At 44.6% G+C, this 16,403-nt stretch overlaps 2 protein-coding genes across 5 annotated transcripts in view; one reads left to right on the top strand and one right to left on the bottom strand.

Annotated features, from left to right (window-relative positions):
• Window positions 1-623: 623 nt before the first annotated feature.
• Window positions 624-11,698, bottom strand: NUDT2 (nudix hydrolase 2). Of its 2 annotated transcripts, none has more exons than XM_082621067.1 (3): window positions 6,681-7,165; window positions 3,295-3,428; window positions 624-1,239 (listed from the first exon to the last, which is right to left on the bottom strand). In XM_082621067.1, exons 2-3 carry the CDS (start codon window positions 3,419-3,421, stop codon window positions 923-925), a joined length of 444 nt encoding a protein of 147 aa, XP_082477193.1. In that variant the 5' UTR covers window positions 3,422-3,428; window positions 6,681-7,165; the 3' UTR covers window positions 624-922. The 2 variants fall into 2 exon arrangements, with proteins under 2 accessions (XP_082477193.1, XP_082477192.1); XM_082621066.1 differs by lacking the exon at window positions 6,681-7,165 and adding an exon at window positions 11,562-11,698 and having other exon boundaries at window positions 628-1,239.
• A 239-nt stretch (window positions 11,699-11,937) lies between these two features.
• KIF24 (kinesin family member 24) overlaps window positions 11,938-16,403 on the top strand; it is a 59,752-nt gene continuing 55,286 nt past the window's right edge. For all 3 annotated transcript variants that reach the window (XM_082627819.1, XM_082627821.1, XM_082627820.1), the window contains exon 1: window positions 11,938-12,062. The gene's annotated coding sequence lies outside the window, so the exon portion shown is untranslated. The remainder of the gene's footprint in view (window positions 12,063-16,403) is intronic.

Raw genomic sequence — 16,403 nt, forward strand, 5'->3', positions numbered from 1 at the left:
TGCCAGTGGCCTCAGTCATGCTGACAACCATGCTGACCCTGGGAGTCAGGACTGGGCTGGGAGGTTGGAGTGTATGTGTCACTGACCTGGTGGCCCAGGGTTGCCTGTCCTTCCTTTCCCTGTTGTGACTGGGGATTTGTTCCAATGTTCCTTGGGTCTCGAATTATCTTAGGAAATATTTACTGAGAACCTATAACATACGTGCCTGGTGCCAGGGAAAGATACATTAGCGAGTACAGTCGTCCTTCGTCACCCGCGGAGGATTGGTTTGAGGACCCACTGAGGATACCAAATTCCCAGGATGTTTGAGTCCCACCGTCAGCCCTCGATATCCGCGGATATGGTGGGCCGATTGTATAGCAGATGCCATTCCTGCGCTCCAGTCCCACTCGCTTGTATATCCTGTCCGCTACAAGTCACTACGTCTCAGGTACACCGGTGGGGTGGGGTAAGGGTGCTTGGAGGTCCAGAGGCAGGAGAGCCACCCGGTAGCATTGGGTCTCTCTGATTCTGACTCTGTCCCTCAGCTTCTCTAGGGTACAGTGTTTGGACACAGGATTCCCTCCAGCTAAGGTCAGAGCTCTGATTCACTCTAGCTTTTCTCCCCACCCAAGGCAAGAGCCCATGAAATAAATACAGCGGGTTAGAAGGAGAGATAAGCTGCTTGACGTTTATTCATAACGTATAAGGATGCACTCACTGGGCTTGGCCTTTTTTTTTTTTTAACTCCTTTCCCTTCCTTTCCACCCAGCTGAGATTTTTTGCTTGCTCTTCTCTGAGGGTCTTCAGCTGATTTTACCAGCCTGTCTGCAATCTGCTATAATGAGCCAAAGACCAGCATAGGCTTCCCTGGAAGCAAAGGTAGTTCACCTCAGAAGCCCTCAAGGATCCTACGGAGGCAAAAGACCCTGATCTGGTCAGTTCAGACCACCGTGGAGCAGAGAAACTGGTGTCCTTCCTGGAGCACCGCCTTCATCTCCTTGAACTGAGCCAACTGGCAGGCCTCATGCAGCCCCAGCCAGCGATAGGCCTGGTGCTCGTGGGAGAGACGGACCTCCACGTCGTAGTCCTTTACCTCTGCCAGCCAGTATATGACGGTTTTAGGCTTCTTCCTGGCCACATAATTGAGCTCCCTTCTGAATCCCTCAATGATGGTCAGCTGGCCTGCTTCTATGCCTGCTTCTTCCTGAGCCTCCCGAAGGGCTGTTTCCAAGTCACTTTCTCCTGGTTCCACATGGCCTGGTTAGGAGAAAAGAAGAGGAGGTGGATATAATCTTCAACAAAGCTGGATTTTCCAGGTCAGATGATTTAAAGCTGGGGTCTCTGGCGACTTTTCTAGCTGTTGCTAAGCTTTGGCAATATCCTCACATGCCTAGGGATGGGGTACAGGGCAGGCAGTGTCTGGCTCTGTGGTGTCTGGGCAATCCCTCTTCCCCACCCCATCTTCTCTACAGGGAGTGAAACAAACCATATATTTGGCAAGTCTGGTCTAGAATACTGCCCTTCGATGGTGAGAGAGACAGCCTCCCTCAGACCTCTATTTTTCTTTGGAGTTCTCTTCATCCCATATCCTCAGGGAGACCCTTCCCTGGGACATCTTAACGTGATTTTCCCAAGGAGGGGCAGTCCTTTCTTGCCAGGTGGGAGCTGGCTGAAGAGGGAGCACTTCACCTACAATGCACAGTGAAGACTTAACACTGTCTGCAGTTGGTCTCTGAAGTCCCAGGGCCAACAGTCTGTCTCCGAACCCTGCACCGAGGCACCGGCAGCTGTTTCCAAGTAGCTATCAAGGCTCTTCCAAATTGTTTTCATCTTTCTAACTGAGCAAGGCCAGATTCCAGTTTCACAGGGAAAGTCCTGATGGGAACTTAGACTAAGGACAAGCTGAGAGCCAGTTCTAAGAAAATTTGTTGGCAAGGCCCAAACCCAATAAGACAACTGCCAAGAAACTGTTGTAAGAGAACTTGAAGCTCTGCAGACTGGGAGCAGCCCTCAGCTTTGCTTCAAGCCCTCCCTGCAAATTCTCAGCTTGCTCAGGGGGTGCCAAGAAGGCCTGGGAGTGGTCTGGCAGCCTCGGTCAACACATGGCTCCAGCAAGTTGCTGGGGGCCTCCTGGTTCAGGAGCTCACAGAGAGCAGGAATTCTTAGCTGTTCTCTTCTTAGTTCAAAGACAGGGCTACATCCTAGCCTCCTCCTTCCCAGGGGTCCTCAGAGCAGTGCCCTGAGTCAGCTGCTGCTGCACAGCTCCCACAGAAAGCAGCCAGGAGCTTGGACTTAAAAGCCCATTTTCGTTCACGGCTGCTAGGGAATTTTCTCTGTATAGCACCTCGTATAGCCACAGACACAAAGACAGGTAGGTAATGCACCAGGGGAGGAAGGTGGGAGGGATGCTGGTGGTGAGACAGGTGACGCTGATCCAGGATGCCCGACCTTCCCTCAGAAATGTGTGGGAGTCTCTGAGCACACCCTGCCTAGCGGCATCTATTTAGCACTCTGCCCATCGGTGTTAACAGGGTAACTTCTCCCCCAGGCCCAAGCAGGGAAAATTCAGAGAGGTCCTTTGAAATCTTTCAGTGAGAGGGACCGTGCAGTGTGACTCAGGTGATCAGGAGGCAAGTGTGAATATTCCTATTCATAGTATCTGTGACACTTCAGTCTCTTTTTTTTCACCTTGTTTCTCCTCAGTGAAACTTGAATGGGCAAATTTTATTTCCTATTCCCACTTCCTTGTTTTCCTCCAACCCTGGAGTCTTGTTCACCCCTCCATGACCCCACTTGCTCCCTTCTGTCTGGGGGTTGTTCACTATGAGCTCCTGACCTGCAACCCAGTAATAACTTGACCCCAAGGTCCCCAATTCCCAGCCCAGTGCCTCTTCCCCTACCCAGCCGTTCACCACAGAGGCTCTGGTGACTGATGCAAGAAAACCAGGTGTTATGACTTCCCTGGCAGTCCAGTGGTTAAGACACCGTGCTTTCACTGCAGGGGGCACAGGTTCAATCCCTGGTCGGGAACTAAGATCCCACATGCTGCATGGCACGGAGAAGAGGAAAAAAAAAAAAGGAAAGAAAACCAGGTCTTGCTTCTGCCCTGGAATTCAGCCACAGAGTTCTATTTCCAGTTCTTCTCTGGGCTGGCATGGAGACTTTGTATGTAGAAAGGATCAAGAGCTCTTGCCCACCCCACCCCCTCCTGCTACACAATCACTGGGAAGCAAGCCTAGCAGGGTGCCTGGGAGGGTGGATTTCTGAACAGTGCTTGGCATTTCCCCAAAGCCCGCCCCTCTGGTCTCGCACCTTTGGGAGGAGTCCAGTGATGAATGCCATCTGATGCCTGCAGCAGTAGAAACTCAATTGCAGTGTTGTCCATCTTGGGAATGAGACATCTTCGGAAGATGATCAAGCCACATGCTCTCAGGGCCATGGTCTATCTGAAGGCGTAACAAAAAAGATGTTCGAAGTTACACAGAACAGGAAGATCCATACTGACGGGCAGTACTCTGGTGCTGCGGAGTAGCACAGACCAGCTAACAGTGACCTCATCACCTCTAGACAAAGGCAGCATGCTGAGAACCAATGGGGGGAAACCAGGAGTCAGAGACAGGCCTTTGTGTGTAACTGCAGGACCTTGGTCCCTACCTGTTAGTGTAGCTCTATCCCAACTCCTCTAGGTCTCCCAGCTAAAACAGGGCTGGCATGTGTATGTAGAGACAGGAGATCCTCAGAAGCAACCCCACTGAAACTGGAGAGATGCGGGGAATGGGAGAGATGCAGTACAATATTATCATCAAATTTACAATCCCATTTCCCTCAGCCTCCAACCTGAGTCTCTAGAGCAAAGAGACCCCAACAATGTGGTTTGTGATGGCTCAGAGGGGTCACTTAGAAAGGGTAGCTTAGTGTACTAAAAATTTATTATCGATTTTTTTTCAATCTTTTATCCGTTTTGGAATGTTATACATTCACATGGTTCAAAACTCAAAATATAAAGGGGAACACATGGTAGAAAGTCTCTTTCCTACCCCATCAGAGGTGAACTGGCAGAGTAGTCCAGAGTGTGAACCTGGAGCCTGGGTTCAAGTTCTGGCTCTGCCACTTATTCACTGTGTGATTAGCTCCTAAGCCTGTTTCCACAGCTGTAAGACAGGATAGTAATAGCTCTACTGTAAAGAGCTGCTATGAGGATTACATGACTTAACTTTTGTAAAGTGCTTTAGAACAGTGCTTGGAATGTAATCTCAATAGATTTCATTATGCACAGAAAAATGTCTGAAGGATACACATCATTAATACTGTTTTCTGGGGGGATGAGATTATGGGGAGACTTCCATTTTCTGCTCCATATATGTCTGTTATTTGGAAATTTACAGAGAACATTGATTATTTTTATAATCAGAAATACAGTGAAGACAGACTTTTTTAGTCTTTTCCATTTAGCCTTTTTTCCATTTCAGAAAAAAATGTCAACAACAACAAAAGACAGGAAGGGAGCAGGAATATCTGCAGAAGTGAAAAAAAAATTCATCATCTGAAGGAGGACATGTAATCAAAGTAACAAAAAATATGGAAGATCCTTTATGTGAAGCCCTGCAAAAGAAAAACTTGCACCATTTGTTCACTCGACAAATATTTATTGAGTACCTACTATGTACCAAGTACTGTGCTTGGCCTTTGCCCTCACAAGAATATAGAATATAGTTTATATTCTAGTGGAAGAGGCAGACTTTAATCAAATAGTTAAGCAAATTTAAAAATAATTGCCAATAAGGTATGTGTTCCAAAGGGGAAATGTGAGATTGGTAACTTAACCCGACTGAGGGATCAAGGAATGCTTCCTGGAAGAAGGGATGTTTGAGCAGAGAAGTAAAGGATAAGTAGAAGGTAAGCTGTCAAAGGGAAAGAGGAGAGAAGATGTGTTCCAGGTAGAGGGAACAGCATGGGCAAAGGTTCCGAGGTGAGACAGCAGAACTGAAAGAAAACCCGGGGTCTCAAATGCAGCGGAGGCCTGAGGGAGTGGCCCAGGCGGGGAGAGGCCCAAGTCGGAGGGTCTCATCTCCAAGATTCCAGGGCCAAAGAAGGAGCTGGTGCTCACAGGTGGCAGAGCTGATGCTGAAAGGGTGGCTGGAGTAGATGCTGATGGTCTCCATGGCCCCCTTGTTGGTGCTCAATCAAGATGAGCTTGCATTTTGTCAAAGGCATAAAAATCAGACCCAAATCACAACCCATTCCAGGGCAATTCTCAGGGCTACCAACAGATGGTAATGTTACTCTAGAAAACAGTGGTTCCTTACTCAAAAAACCAAGCACACCCAACACTGTGACCTTTCCAAACCTTTCTACACCTGTAAGGAGAGTTTTTAAGCATTGGAAATAATCTCAAAATGGGTTTTTGAAATGGTCTGTGCTCTCATTTACTGTTGGTGGGAGATTAAATTAGCATATCCCCTTAGGAGGACAATTTGGTAGTAATTATCAAAACATAAAATGCACATTCCCTTAGACCCAGGAATTCCAATTCTAGGCATACTGACATATAGAAATACCTGTTTAAGATGTACACACACACACACAAAGAAAAAAAGGGCAGAAACAAATATCCATCAATATGGGAATGGTTAGATAAGTACAGTATTTCATCTATATGATGGGAGATTATGAGGCCTTTAAAAAAATGAGGTGGAGTCAAATGTGCTGCTTGTAAAAAGATTTTCAGTGGAAGAAGAATGGCTCATAACAGTATGTAAAGTATGGTTCTTTTTGAGTTTAAAATTCATATGTAAACTGGTATCAGGCTTTTACTAAATATGGTGTTCTGTTTCCCTGGTCTCCCCATTTAGGCTGAGAACATTCCTTATTCTGGAAGCCAGAAGGAACCCTGTCACCAAAGAACTGGTGAAGCAAGATTTCAAATGACTGGTTCCAGGTTTAGGCAGAAACAGGTACCTGATCCCATGCTTTCCTATCAAAATGCTCAGAAAGTATTAGCAAGTTATAGGTGTAGGGCACCTTGCCCCTGCTTCGAGTGGAGTCCCATGCAATGGATGTTGGAACCCCTCAATAAGCTTAGGGATCCCAGACTAGTGGGCACAGTGCCCTCCCTCCACACCACTGCTATTACCAATACAGCATGAGGAAACAAAGATGCTGCATGGGGATGGCCAAGAAAGACAGGCCTGGGGTGGCCATGTGGAACTACTGGGGAGAGGGGCGCAGGCCAATATTTTCCTATGGGGAGGAGGCTTAGGTTACTGACGGGTGCACCCAGCAAAAATGTATCTCAGTAGATACCAGTATTCAGTGGTGACCACATCTAAGAAGCAGACTGACCAACGGTTCATCTTGATGCAACAAGAAGAGCTAGGATCAGAGAGATGCTCACTTTCTCTCTATGCTCTGCACCCACAGAGAGGACAGAAAGGCAGAACTCCTATTTGCCCTTCAATTGCTTGGCTTGAGCCAGTTGTCCTCTAGAATTTCTCTTTCCTTCCCCATCCATTTAACCACCTCCTCATCCTTTCAGCAACAACTCAGATGTCACCTCTCCTGTGAAGCCTTCTGGCTTCTAATCATTCCATCTTCTGGGCCTTTAACATGGCTTGAATAATCTTCTGCTGTAGGGTTTGATAAGAGAAACAGAACACTATGAACAACAGTAAAGTAAGAATTTAGTATAGGGATTAGACCTTGTCCAATTAGGAAGTTGATGGAGAAATCCACACAACTCTGTCACTTCTGCATCTGGTGTTAGGTCTGAAGTCTCTGTAAGTCGGGGAGGCCAGCAGTTGGGAAGGAAAGCTGGCTGTGAGGTGGAGGAGTGGAAGAACTGGAACCTGTGAGAACAAATCGACTTCTGTTCACTGTCTCCAAGCTCACTGACTCCGGTGAGTTGCAGGAGAAGCAAGGACCCTTTGCCACAGAGCTGAACGTACATCTAGCCTAGGCCTCTCAGAGCAGCTGAAGGAGGAGATTCAGCAGGAGTCGGAGGGCTGCAGGCCTGGGTGCTGTCCTGCACAACCAAGGTGAGCCAGCAGGTCAGGGTCAAAAGGTATGCACTGCCACCATGCCTGGTGTCCTTCACAGTGTACTGGCTGCTACTCCACTTCAGTTTTCCAAATATTGCACAAAATTTTCTTGAGGTCAACCCCAACTGGAACCATACAGGAAGGGAATCCTGGGAAACTCGGTTCCAGCTCAGCTAAGTGGACACAGTATAAAGCCACCACAAGCACGCATGCCTAGTATGGTAAATCTCTGTCTGTACCTCTGGCAGGGAAGAGCCAGACTATGAGCTGTCTCCTGGGACCCAGCACAGCAGCTCTCAACAGATGTTCATTGACTCAACAGAACTGTCTCCCCACCTCCCACTCAAACAAATGTTCAGGGTACGTTCTGGGACTTTGGGAAATAGCCCAGTGTTTTCCTGAGGAGTGCCATTTACATAAAAGTCAATGGAGCTATTGTTGGAGGCTTTCTGTTTTTCTGGAGACCACGGAGCTGAAACTGTCCTGGGGTTTGAAAGTAGCCATATTTCTCTCTCTCTCCCTCATACACACACACACACGCACACACACACACACGTTCTGGCACGCACAAACTCTGAGTGGATTCAAACCTCAGGGGGTTAAAGAACACAGCGTCTAATATGCAAAGATGCCTGCAGCCAGGATTGCGGAGGTGAGAACTCCAGGCTGACAGCAGGCAATTCACACTTCAGAAAAGTGGCAAAGTGCCTTAGGTGGTTAAAAAAACCTGAACAAAAAAACCCTCAATGTCATCAGAAGGTTCCAGAAGCTAACGAAAAATACTCTTGGCTTTCTCTATAGATACAATTCCCTCACAGCCTAGGAGGTTCAGGACTTAGGTGCCAAAAAATAATTCACAGATAAGTGGCTAAACTGATGTGCTGTGTTCCAATATTTTCATCAAATTAATCAGAGCGCTACTGCAAGCATAGTTCAACCCCCAAAGCCCTCATAAATGTACCTTTACATACAGAAAGAGCTCTCCAAATCCTACCCCCCGACTTGTTCCTCCCAGTGTAAAATCCCTCTAGCAGAAACAGTATTTCATCCCACCATGTTATCAATTAAGCATCTACCCTGTGCAAGGTTCTTCACGTGTATCTTTTCTAATGCTCAAGACAACTCTTCACAATAAGCATTATCATCTCCAGTTTACGATGAGGAAACTGAGATTCAGAAAGGTTAATATACTTGCCCAAAGGCATAGCTGGTCTGTGAATGCTGAGATTTGAATTCAAGTAAGTCTAACTCCAAAATCTGTATTTTTTCCCCTTTATACTGCTTTGCTTACCGTGAAAGAGCAGGGCTTAGGGCACAAGTGGCCCTGAGAGAGGACATGAAAATGATTTATAAAATCATTTCCAGTTCCAAAATTCCCACTTTGATCTATATTCATATGGAGGATTTTAAAGATGTCTAACTGGACTCCTTTCCACAGGTTTTAGTTGGAGGGTGGTATAGATGAAGGTCTTGGTACCCAAAGACAACCCTGGAGGGGTAAAGTGTAGTCTGAGGCCCCTAAACTTTGTGTTTCTGATAAAGGTTTCTATGCCTCTTCTGCTTTTTTTCTGGGAAGCAGGAACCTATAACCACACGTTCAAAACCATACCGAGTAGCCTGAGGGTTCCCAAGCACCAAGTACTGGGGACACACTGGATGCTAGCCTTGGGCAAGCACACAAATTCCTAACTTAGGGCACTGGTGTCCCGAAAATTTGCCCAGGCCACTCCACTGCGAGGAGGAAGGCCAACTCTGCCTGCCCACAAGCGACTTTGTGACTCCTCATCTTTCCCTCACTTCCCACATCACAATGGTCTTTTCTCCAATTCTCCAAGTCCCTTCTTCCCTTTCAAAGGAGTGGACAGAAATGAGGCTCCCATCTTTGAATAAAGCTCTCTCTTGTAACAACAGCAAAAAGATAAAACTAAAAAGAAAGAAAGGAAAAAGCTCCCAACTACCATAAATTGAATAAATTGACAAAGAAAATGTTCCCTCAACTGCACCTTTCCCTGGACATCTGCCACTCTCTTTTCTCACAGAGACCAAGCTGCTGAGTCATCTTGCTATCTTTGCTATTTGGCTGAGGGAGGAAACAGGAGATTTCACCTGTAATGACATGAGTATTGGCTTCTAGGATGAAGCCAAGTCAGACAAGGTTGGGACAAAAATCATTTCTAGTGAAGGAGATCTGTTCAATGGCCTATTAGTGCCATCTGCTGTACAATTCTGGAAAGCAAACATGGGGAATTCTAATACTAGAGCCTGAAAGGATTCATTCGCTCATCTAATGTCTGTTGAGTGTGTCCCATGTGACAGGCAGTGTTAACAGGATTGAAGAGTAGATAGGAAGCTGAATACTACTGAAAGTGGAAGATGTTTAAACAGACAAGTTACCAAATGTGTTTTTTGCACCACAAGGGTACGTGTAAGATGTAAATGTAGCAAAGAAGGGGTGGTATCTTAGGTCAAGGGGTACGCCATAAGGATTTTGAGGGATGACTAGGAGTTTACCAAGCAGAATAAAGGTGGCAAGGGGCACTCCAGGCCAAGGGAGGAGTGTGAGCAAAGACCCTCAAGAACAAGACGACATTCCATTGATAAAACTTAGTTTCTATCCCGTAGGCAATGAGGAGCCTTGGACTGGTTTTGGACATGGCTGTAATATGGTTAGGTTGACATTTTACAGAGACATTCTGACAGCAACGAAAGCGGAGAAAGAATTAGAAGGTAAGGAGGCTGACCAGTTACAAGCCTGTTGCAAACAGTCCAGATGACAAATGATATAGAGTCAAATTAAGGCAGAGGCAGTGAGAAAGGAGAGGAAGGGATGAATTTGAGAGAAAATCAACACTATTTGATGTTTCATTGTCCAAGGGAGAGGGCAAGGGAGAGGTATTTGGTTTGAGTGACTAGGTAGAAGTAGGAGTAGAATGTACGCAAATGATTCCTGTTTGGGACAAGTTGAATTTGAAGTGCTATAGACTACCCACAAAGTAAATGGACACATGTGTCTAGAGTTCAGTGATCACCTCATCCCATCTCTTCATTTCCCAAGGCTGAAATTTCCTGTTAGAGAAAGATTTTGCTTCCACTGTAGGTATCTCTGCAGCCCACCTCCCTCCATTTGGGTAAAGCTGCTTGTACATCTGGTATTCCAAGTATTTTCATCCTCTGTCAGAAACAGCACGGCACAACACAGAAAAGCATGGCTGGCTTCACAGTGAGACTTAGCTCCCTAATTTAACAGTGTCTTACTTTGAGCAAAATACTTAACTATTCTAGGCCTCATTTTCCTCATCTTACAAACAAGGAAACAACAACCTACTATTCACGGTTGCTGCAGAGTTTAAAATAAATAATGTATATGTAGTGTCTGACATAGACGTACTGAATATACGAGTCACGTTTACCCCTGTTATCATACAAGATTATCAGAAAGCTTCTCTATGTTATGTTTTAAGGGCATGCTCTTAGCTTTTATTAACAGTTGAATCAAGAAATGGCTTTTCACATTTTCTGCAAAACTACCGGTGATCACACCATGTATATCCCTGATGGGGCCCCACAAGATAAATTCCTCTTGATTTAGCTACTAGGAAGAAATTCCACTCTTTTGAAGAATGTATTGCTTCCTGAATTATTAGTTATTTAACTGACAAGTTTTAAACTAAATTGGGTACTCAGTTACAGTACATCTGCTGGCTCCATTGGCTAGTATATTTGCTTGTTTCTATTATGAAGATAACAGCTATCATTTTTGGAAGAGTTACTACTTGTCAGGCATTGTGCCAAGTGCTTTACCTTTGTTATTTCACTTAATCTTCACAACCCCACGAGAAAAAGGAAATTACAGCTCAGACATGTGTCTGAGTAGTGACTCAAAAGCAGATTTGCCTGTCTCCCAACATCACTGCTCTCAGCCTCGACTCTACATTAGCTACATTTGCCTATTTGATTGCATTCAGTTTATTTTAATTTGTCATTCATATATTTTTCCCTTAGGAGATATAATAAATGCATAAGGTCCAAACCAAGCCACAACAAGGAAAAAGGAAGTTATTTTTTTAGGTAGTGGGACTCTCGTGTGACTTTCTTTACTTCTGCTATAATTGCCACGATATTATCCATTCAATAAATGAAGCTATTAGAAAATATAAAACCTCTTTTGGAAAGTAGGCAGGGCTTAAAAGGTAACAACAATGTTAAAACTGAGGCCCAAGGAGGGGAAGGAATGGACCTCGGGTCGCTGGGCCCTACACCGGAACTCTGGGCTTCCGACGACCCACCCGATCACCACTTGCATGAGGGCAAGCAGGGCTCGCGGGGCCACTGATCCCTTCTCCCTACGCATACAGGAAAACTGAGGTCCTGCGAGCGTCTGGGGCCTGGCCTAACGACGCCCCACTGCCAGCTTGGAGGAGGGAACGTCCACCTCTGACCCTACAGCGACGGGAGGTAAGTCAGCTGCAAACTCCCATATCTCCGAGCCTCAGTTCCGCCGCGGAGAACTAAAGCCAGTGGACCCACCCTAAGATTACTCACCTTCAGAAGTGGAAGCAGGCAGGAGGCGGGCCTTAAACGGAGACCTGGGGTACGTCGACCAATCCGGAGAGCTCCATTGCGCTTTGGGCGACCAACAGCTCCGGGCATTAGGATTCTGGACCCGCCTCAAAGGTGAGGTTCTCTCACTTAGAACATCGCGAGATCTTCACTTAAGTGGAGTAATTGGTTGAAAGACCAAAAGACGGGAATTGAGAGTTACGCCCACCGTTTCATTAGTTCCCTGATTGGTCTTCTGGAAGAGAAGGCGGCTCACGTCCACGAGTTCCCTGGATGCCCATTGGTGAACGGTGCTGGACTGCCAGCGCGCTAGCGTCGGCGCGGGCGTTCGAACCGGCGCTTGGCGGCGTTACCATGGGGATGCGGCCTGGCGGCAGGCTCAAGCTAGTGAGCTGACAGCACGCCTCGGTCGCCCGCCTTGGGGCTCTTTGCTGTCAGCGTTTTCTCCTGTCTTCAGACAGGGTTGATCGAGGAGCCTCCGAGGTGAGAAATGGCGGGGGAGAACCGGGGCGGGGTGGGCTGCTCGGGAGCCTTGCTGCCTGCCCCGCGGGAGACGGTGCGCAGGGCGCCCGCCAAGTGCGTGAGGAGGCGGGCAGTTGGGACGGAACCGGGAGTTGACCTCTTCCGATGGTCCGAACGTTCACCCACTCTCCTACCCTCTCCCTCACTTCTCCCGTGAAACCTTTTCTGAGTCTCGAAATCCTCTTTACCCCTTTGAACCTATAGCCCTGACTGGAACCTCTCTTAGAGAGCTTCTGTTCCTCCTTGGGTACTTCCGTGAACCCCATTCTCTTCCCTTCTCCCATATAATTGTGAGGTCTTTGAGGCAAGGCAAGCATCTTTCACAATGTTTTACACATAGTAGATTTTTCAGGAAATATTTGTTGAGTTGAATTTAATTCACCACAAATAAATTGGATTCCCCTCTATGCCCTGCCCCTTTTTCCCTCCCATACAGAGATTATTTTTTATCTTTATGGGGGAAGGGGGAGGGCATCCTGATCTCATATGCAAAAGGACCTGAAAGTTTACGGTTGGGCTTTCCACTCTTCGTGAAAGGGAAAACTTTTGGATTGCTTACTACAACTCTTCTCGCATTGTGGCTTTTAGTCTTGGTCTCCCAGTGTTTTTATTAGACTCCCGATTAGTCTTTGCTTAAAACAAACCATTCCGTTGTTGCTGTATGCCAAAAGACTTGATCTCAGTTTCTTAGTGACCCACAGCTGTTGTCACATTTTAAGTGTTTTCTGTTTTGTATTTCTGTTCTGCTTGTAGTCTCTCTACTTCGGCACATAAAACAGCTGCTCCGGTAGCCTATCCATTTATCAGGTGTCGGTGATAGAACTGCATTACCAAGACTGTTGTTTCGTTGTTAACTCCTAAGGCTATATATTCCCAATATGCTTTGTTGATTCTTATATCAAATCATAGCTCAATGATGACTTTAATAAGAGGATTGAAAAAAGTCAGGTATAGCAGCTCTGTTCTTATTACCTTCTTATAAAAGTTAGAACATAACCTTATAGCTAAACTGTAGACCTGTGGCATGTAATGGAACCCTGACTGGGGATTCAGGGTTTGGTCTTGGCTCTGTCTCTCTCACTGTGGCTGGCTTTGCAGGTCATTTAGCCCTTTTAGATTTCACGTTTTCCATGTGGAAAATCAAATATTTGAATTAGATTAGAAGTCATGTGTCTCTATTATCAATTTAGTCAAGCCGTTGATGCCAGGTAGATATGCACTCAGCCTTTCAAAGACCATATAGCTGGAAGTAATAGCTACCATTATTGAGCATCTACCCTGTGCAAAGCACTGTATTATATCAAGGGCTTTACATAAATATTACATTTTTCTTAGCATAGTACATTAATCTACTGCCCACATAACATTTCATTAAAAACTGTTGGTTTATGTTGTTAATGAAAATCTTTAGCTATTCATAGTATGTCCTTGGGGCAAACTAGGGCATGATTCTCTCATCTTCCAGTTTAGGAGGAACAGCAGTTTCTTTCACTGGGCTGCAGTTTTGTTTGTAAAGTGAGGGGCTGATTGAACTACTCTTCTCAGATCCCTTCAGTTTAATTGATGAATTAATCCAGTTTCCTGTGCTGGCTCAGCAAACCTATTCATAATTTGTTCAGAGTAGGTCCTCAACAAATTTTGTTAAATGAGTAATAGGGTGCTACTTCTTGTACTTTGAGTGTTGTGGTCATTGTATACTTTCCGAGGTATTGTCTCAAGGATTTTGATGTTCATATCCTATTAAACAAGAAGACTTTTCCATAGGCATAAACTAATAGGTACCATTCGTACTGGAAAAATTCAGTTTTCCACAAGTATGTCTTTTTCCTGTGTAGGGAAAAACCAAATATGTGGGGTCCCCACAATTCTCTGTGACACCAGCTGGGTGTCCTACCGTTTAACTCAATGTAACAGTTTACCTGGAGATAGTGTCAGATCCCAGAGGTTAAGGGCTTAGTCCCACAAGACTGCTCCCATACCACTTAAAATGCCAATCAAAAGTAGTTAGGTCCCCAGATACCCACAACTTCTCTCAGATTTGGCTACAAATTGGAAGTTCCCACGTCCCCCTCCTCAGGTTTGATTAATTTGCTACAGCAGCTCCCAGAACTCAGAGAAACACGTTTATCACCATCAGAAGTTATCTTGCTTATTTGATTATTGATTATCTCCTTCCATTAGAATAATAGCACCTTGAGGGCAGTGACCTTATCTGTTTTGTTCCTCAATGTCTAGAAAGGGCCCAGCTCATAAAAGTCCCTCAAGCTATTTCTTGAATGACTGGATGAAATTTTGTTGTAACTGTGACCATAGCTGTGTCCATAGCAACTCGTTTGAGTGATAGAAACTTCCTTCATTTTTTTGCTCAGGGGCAGTGAGTCAGGGCACCACCAACTCTGCTTTAGTTTTCTTGAGTAATCAAACTACCCTGATACAAAAGTTTCTATCACCTATGACTGCAAATGGTATCAAATGCTTTTGTATAGTTCTAAAAATCGTGTAGGGATATTTATTCATTAACTAATTATTGAAGGTTTATTATTCCCAGACATTGTTTTAGATTCCAGGGATAAAAAGATCAATAAGACACATTCCTTAACCACAAGATCATATTCTAATGGAGGAAATAGACATACTCATAGATAATTATTACAGAATGTAACTGCAATGATAGAGCTATGCAAAAGGTATGATATGAACATAGAAGGGAAATCCATCCACATCTGGGGAGACCAGAAAAGAACTCATTTGTGTTTTAATCAATGGATAAGAGGTAGACAGGTAAAGTGAGGTTTGATGAGAGTTGGAGGAGACCATTTAAGAGCACAATGTGAATAAATGCACAGAGATAACAGTCTAAGAAACTGACTAAACTGAAGAGTAGGTGGGAGAGAGAGGAATGGGCTAGACTGTAGAAGGCTTTGTAGGACGTGCTAAGGAGCTTGGACTTTGTCCTTTAGATAGGTGACAGGATGCCACTGAAAGGTTTTAAATAAGGGAGCAGCATGGTCATAACTGTGCTTTCAAAACAATGACCTGGTTCTGTAGTGTGGAGGATGGTTTGGAGGGGGCAAACTGGAGGCAGGGAGAGCGGTTAAGAGACATATAATGATCTAGGTGAACCACCATCTGAGGCTGAACCACCAGGGCTGTGGTAGTAGGAATAAGGATAGCAAAGAGGAAATCTGACAGATATTTAGGAGATTAAATTGACTGGACCTGTTGATCAGATTTGGGATTAAAGGAGAAGGAGGAGTCTAAGGATGCTTCCCAGATTAGCTCTGAGTGACTGGATAGATGGTATTTTGTCACTTACCCTACCCCAACCCTCACTTCCCCAAGGAACAAAGAGATGGAGGAACAGATTTTGTGGGGAGTTAATGAGTTTGGTTATTGACAAGTAGTTCAGATGCTCAATCATGGGGACATTTTGATAGTGATACCTGCATGTTTTTGCTGCAAGACATCCGTAAAATTGTTAGTTTTATTGTAAGGTGAACTAAAGTTACACTGGAATTCTGAAAGTACTCAGTTAATAACATTGCACAATATCCAGGCCAAAAAGACTAGTTGAGATTTCACAAGCAATGAGGAGCAGTACTGTGTCTATTATAGTCTTTTAAGTTACCTGCTTATGCTGAGATTTGATTGGTTAAAACTAGTGGTATAGAATTATGTAGCCAACAAATAGATATCTAATCACTTTCAAAAACAAATTCATATAGTTGTTTTTAATAAATTATCTATGCCTTTGTTTCTTCATTTGTATAAAGTGAGGTGATGACAACGTCCATCTCTCACAAAAAGTCTTGGAAGATTAATCAGGTAGCATAATTAATTATGTATTAATAATTTAGATCCCAGTGAATGGAATTGTTTTAATCGTTCTTTGCTTTCTCAGCATCACTCCTTTAGAAATAATTTCTGGTGCCATTGTGGCAACGGTTCCCAAGAGGATGTAACCCTGAGTAAAAGCATCTCTGTCATCTTAATAATTTATAAAAACTGATTGTAATCGTTATTTTTCCAATTAAACATGTGAGATATATTTTGTTGAAAGTATTTTATAACTGCAAAATGGCAAAAAATCTGAAAATGACAACTTCTGCAATTGGATTAGACCAAGATTTAAAAAATAAAACACTGAGTTTAAACCCAATATTGGTTACCACCTGTTTCTGGGAATTCTTTCAAAATTAAACCTCTATATTTAGAGAGGTAATACTTGAACTGTTTTAAGATAACTGGGTTCAACAATTTAGTTATGCTTATTTTTAGGTGATTGCTCCCATGTTTTGCACC

Source organism: Mesoplodon mirus (genome assembly GCF_964341445.2).
Source record: "Mesoplodon mirus genome assembly, chromosome: 1".
Classification (NCBI taxonomy): domain Eukaryota; kingdom Metazoa; phylum Chordata; class Mammalia; order Artiodactyla; family Ziphiidae; genus Mesoplodon; species Mesoplodon mirus.

Bases quoted from the DNA above. Each gene is read 5' to 3' on its own strand.
- NUDT2 (XM_082621067.1), bottom strand. From the start codon at position 3,421: ATGGCCCTGAGAGCATGTGGCTTGATCATCTTCCGAAGATGTCTCATT. The intron at 1,240-3,294 runs GTGCGAGACCAG...TCTCCTAACCAG, and splicing joins TCACTGGACTCCTCCCAAAG to GCCATGTGGAACCAGGAGAA.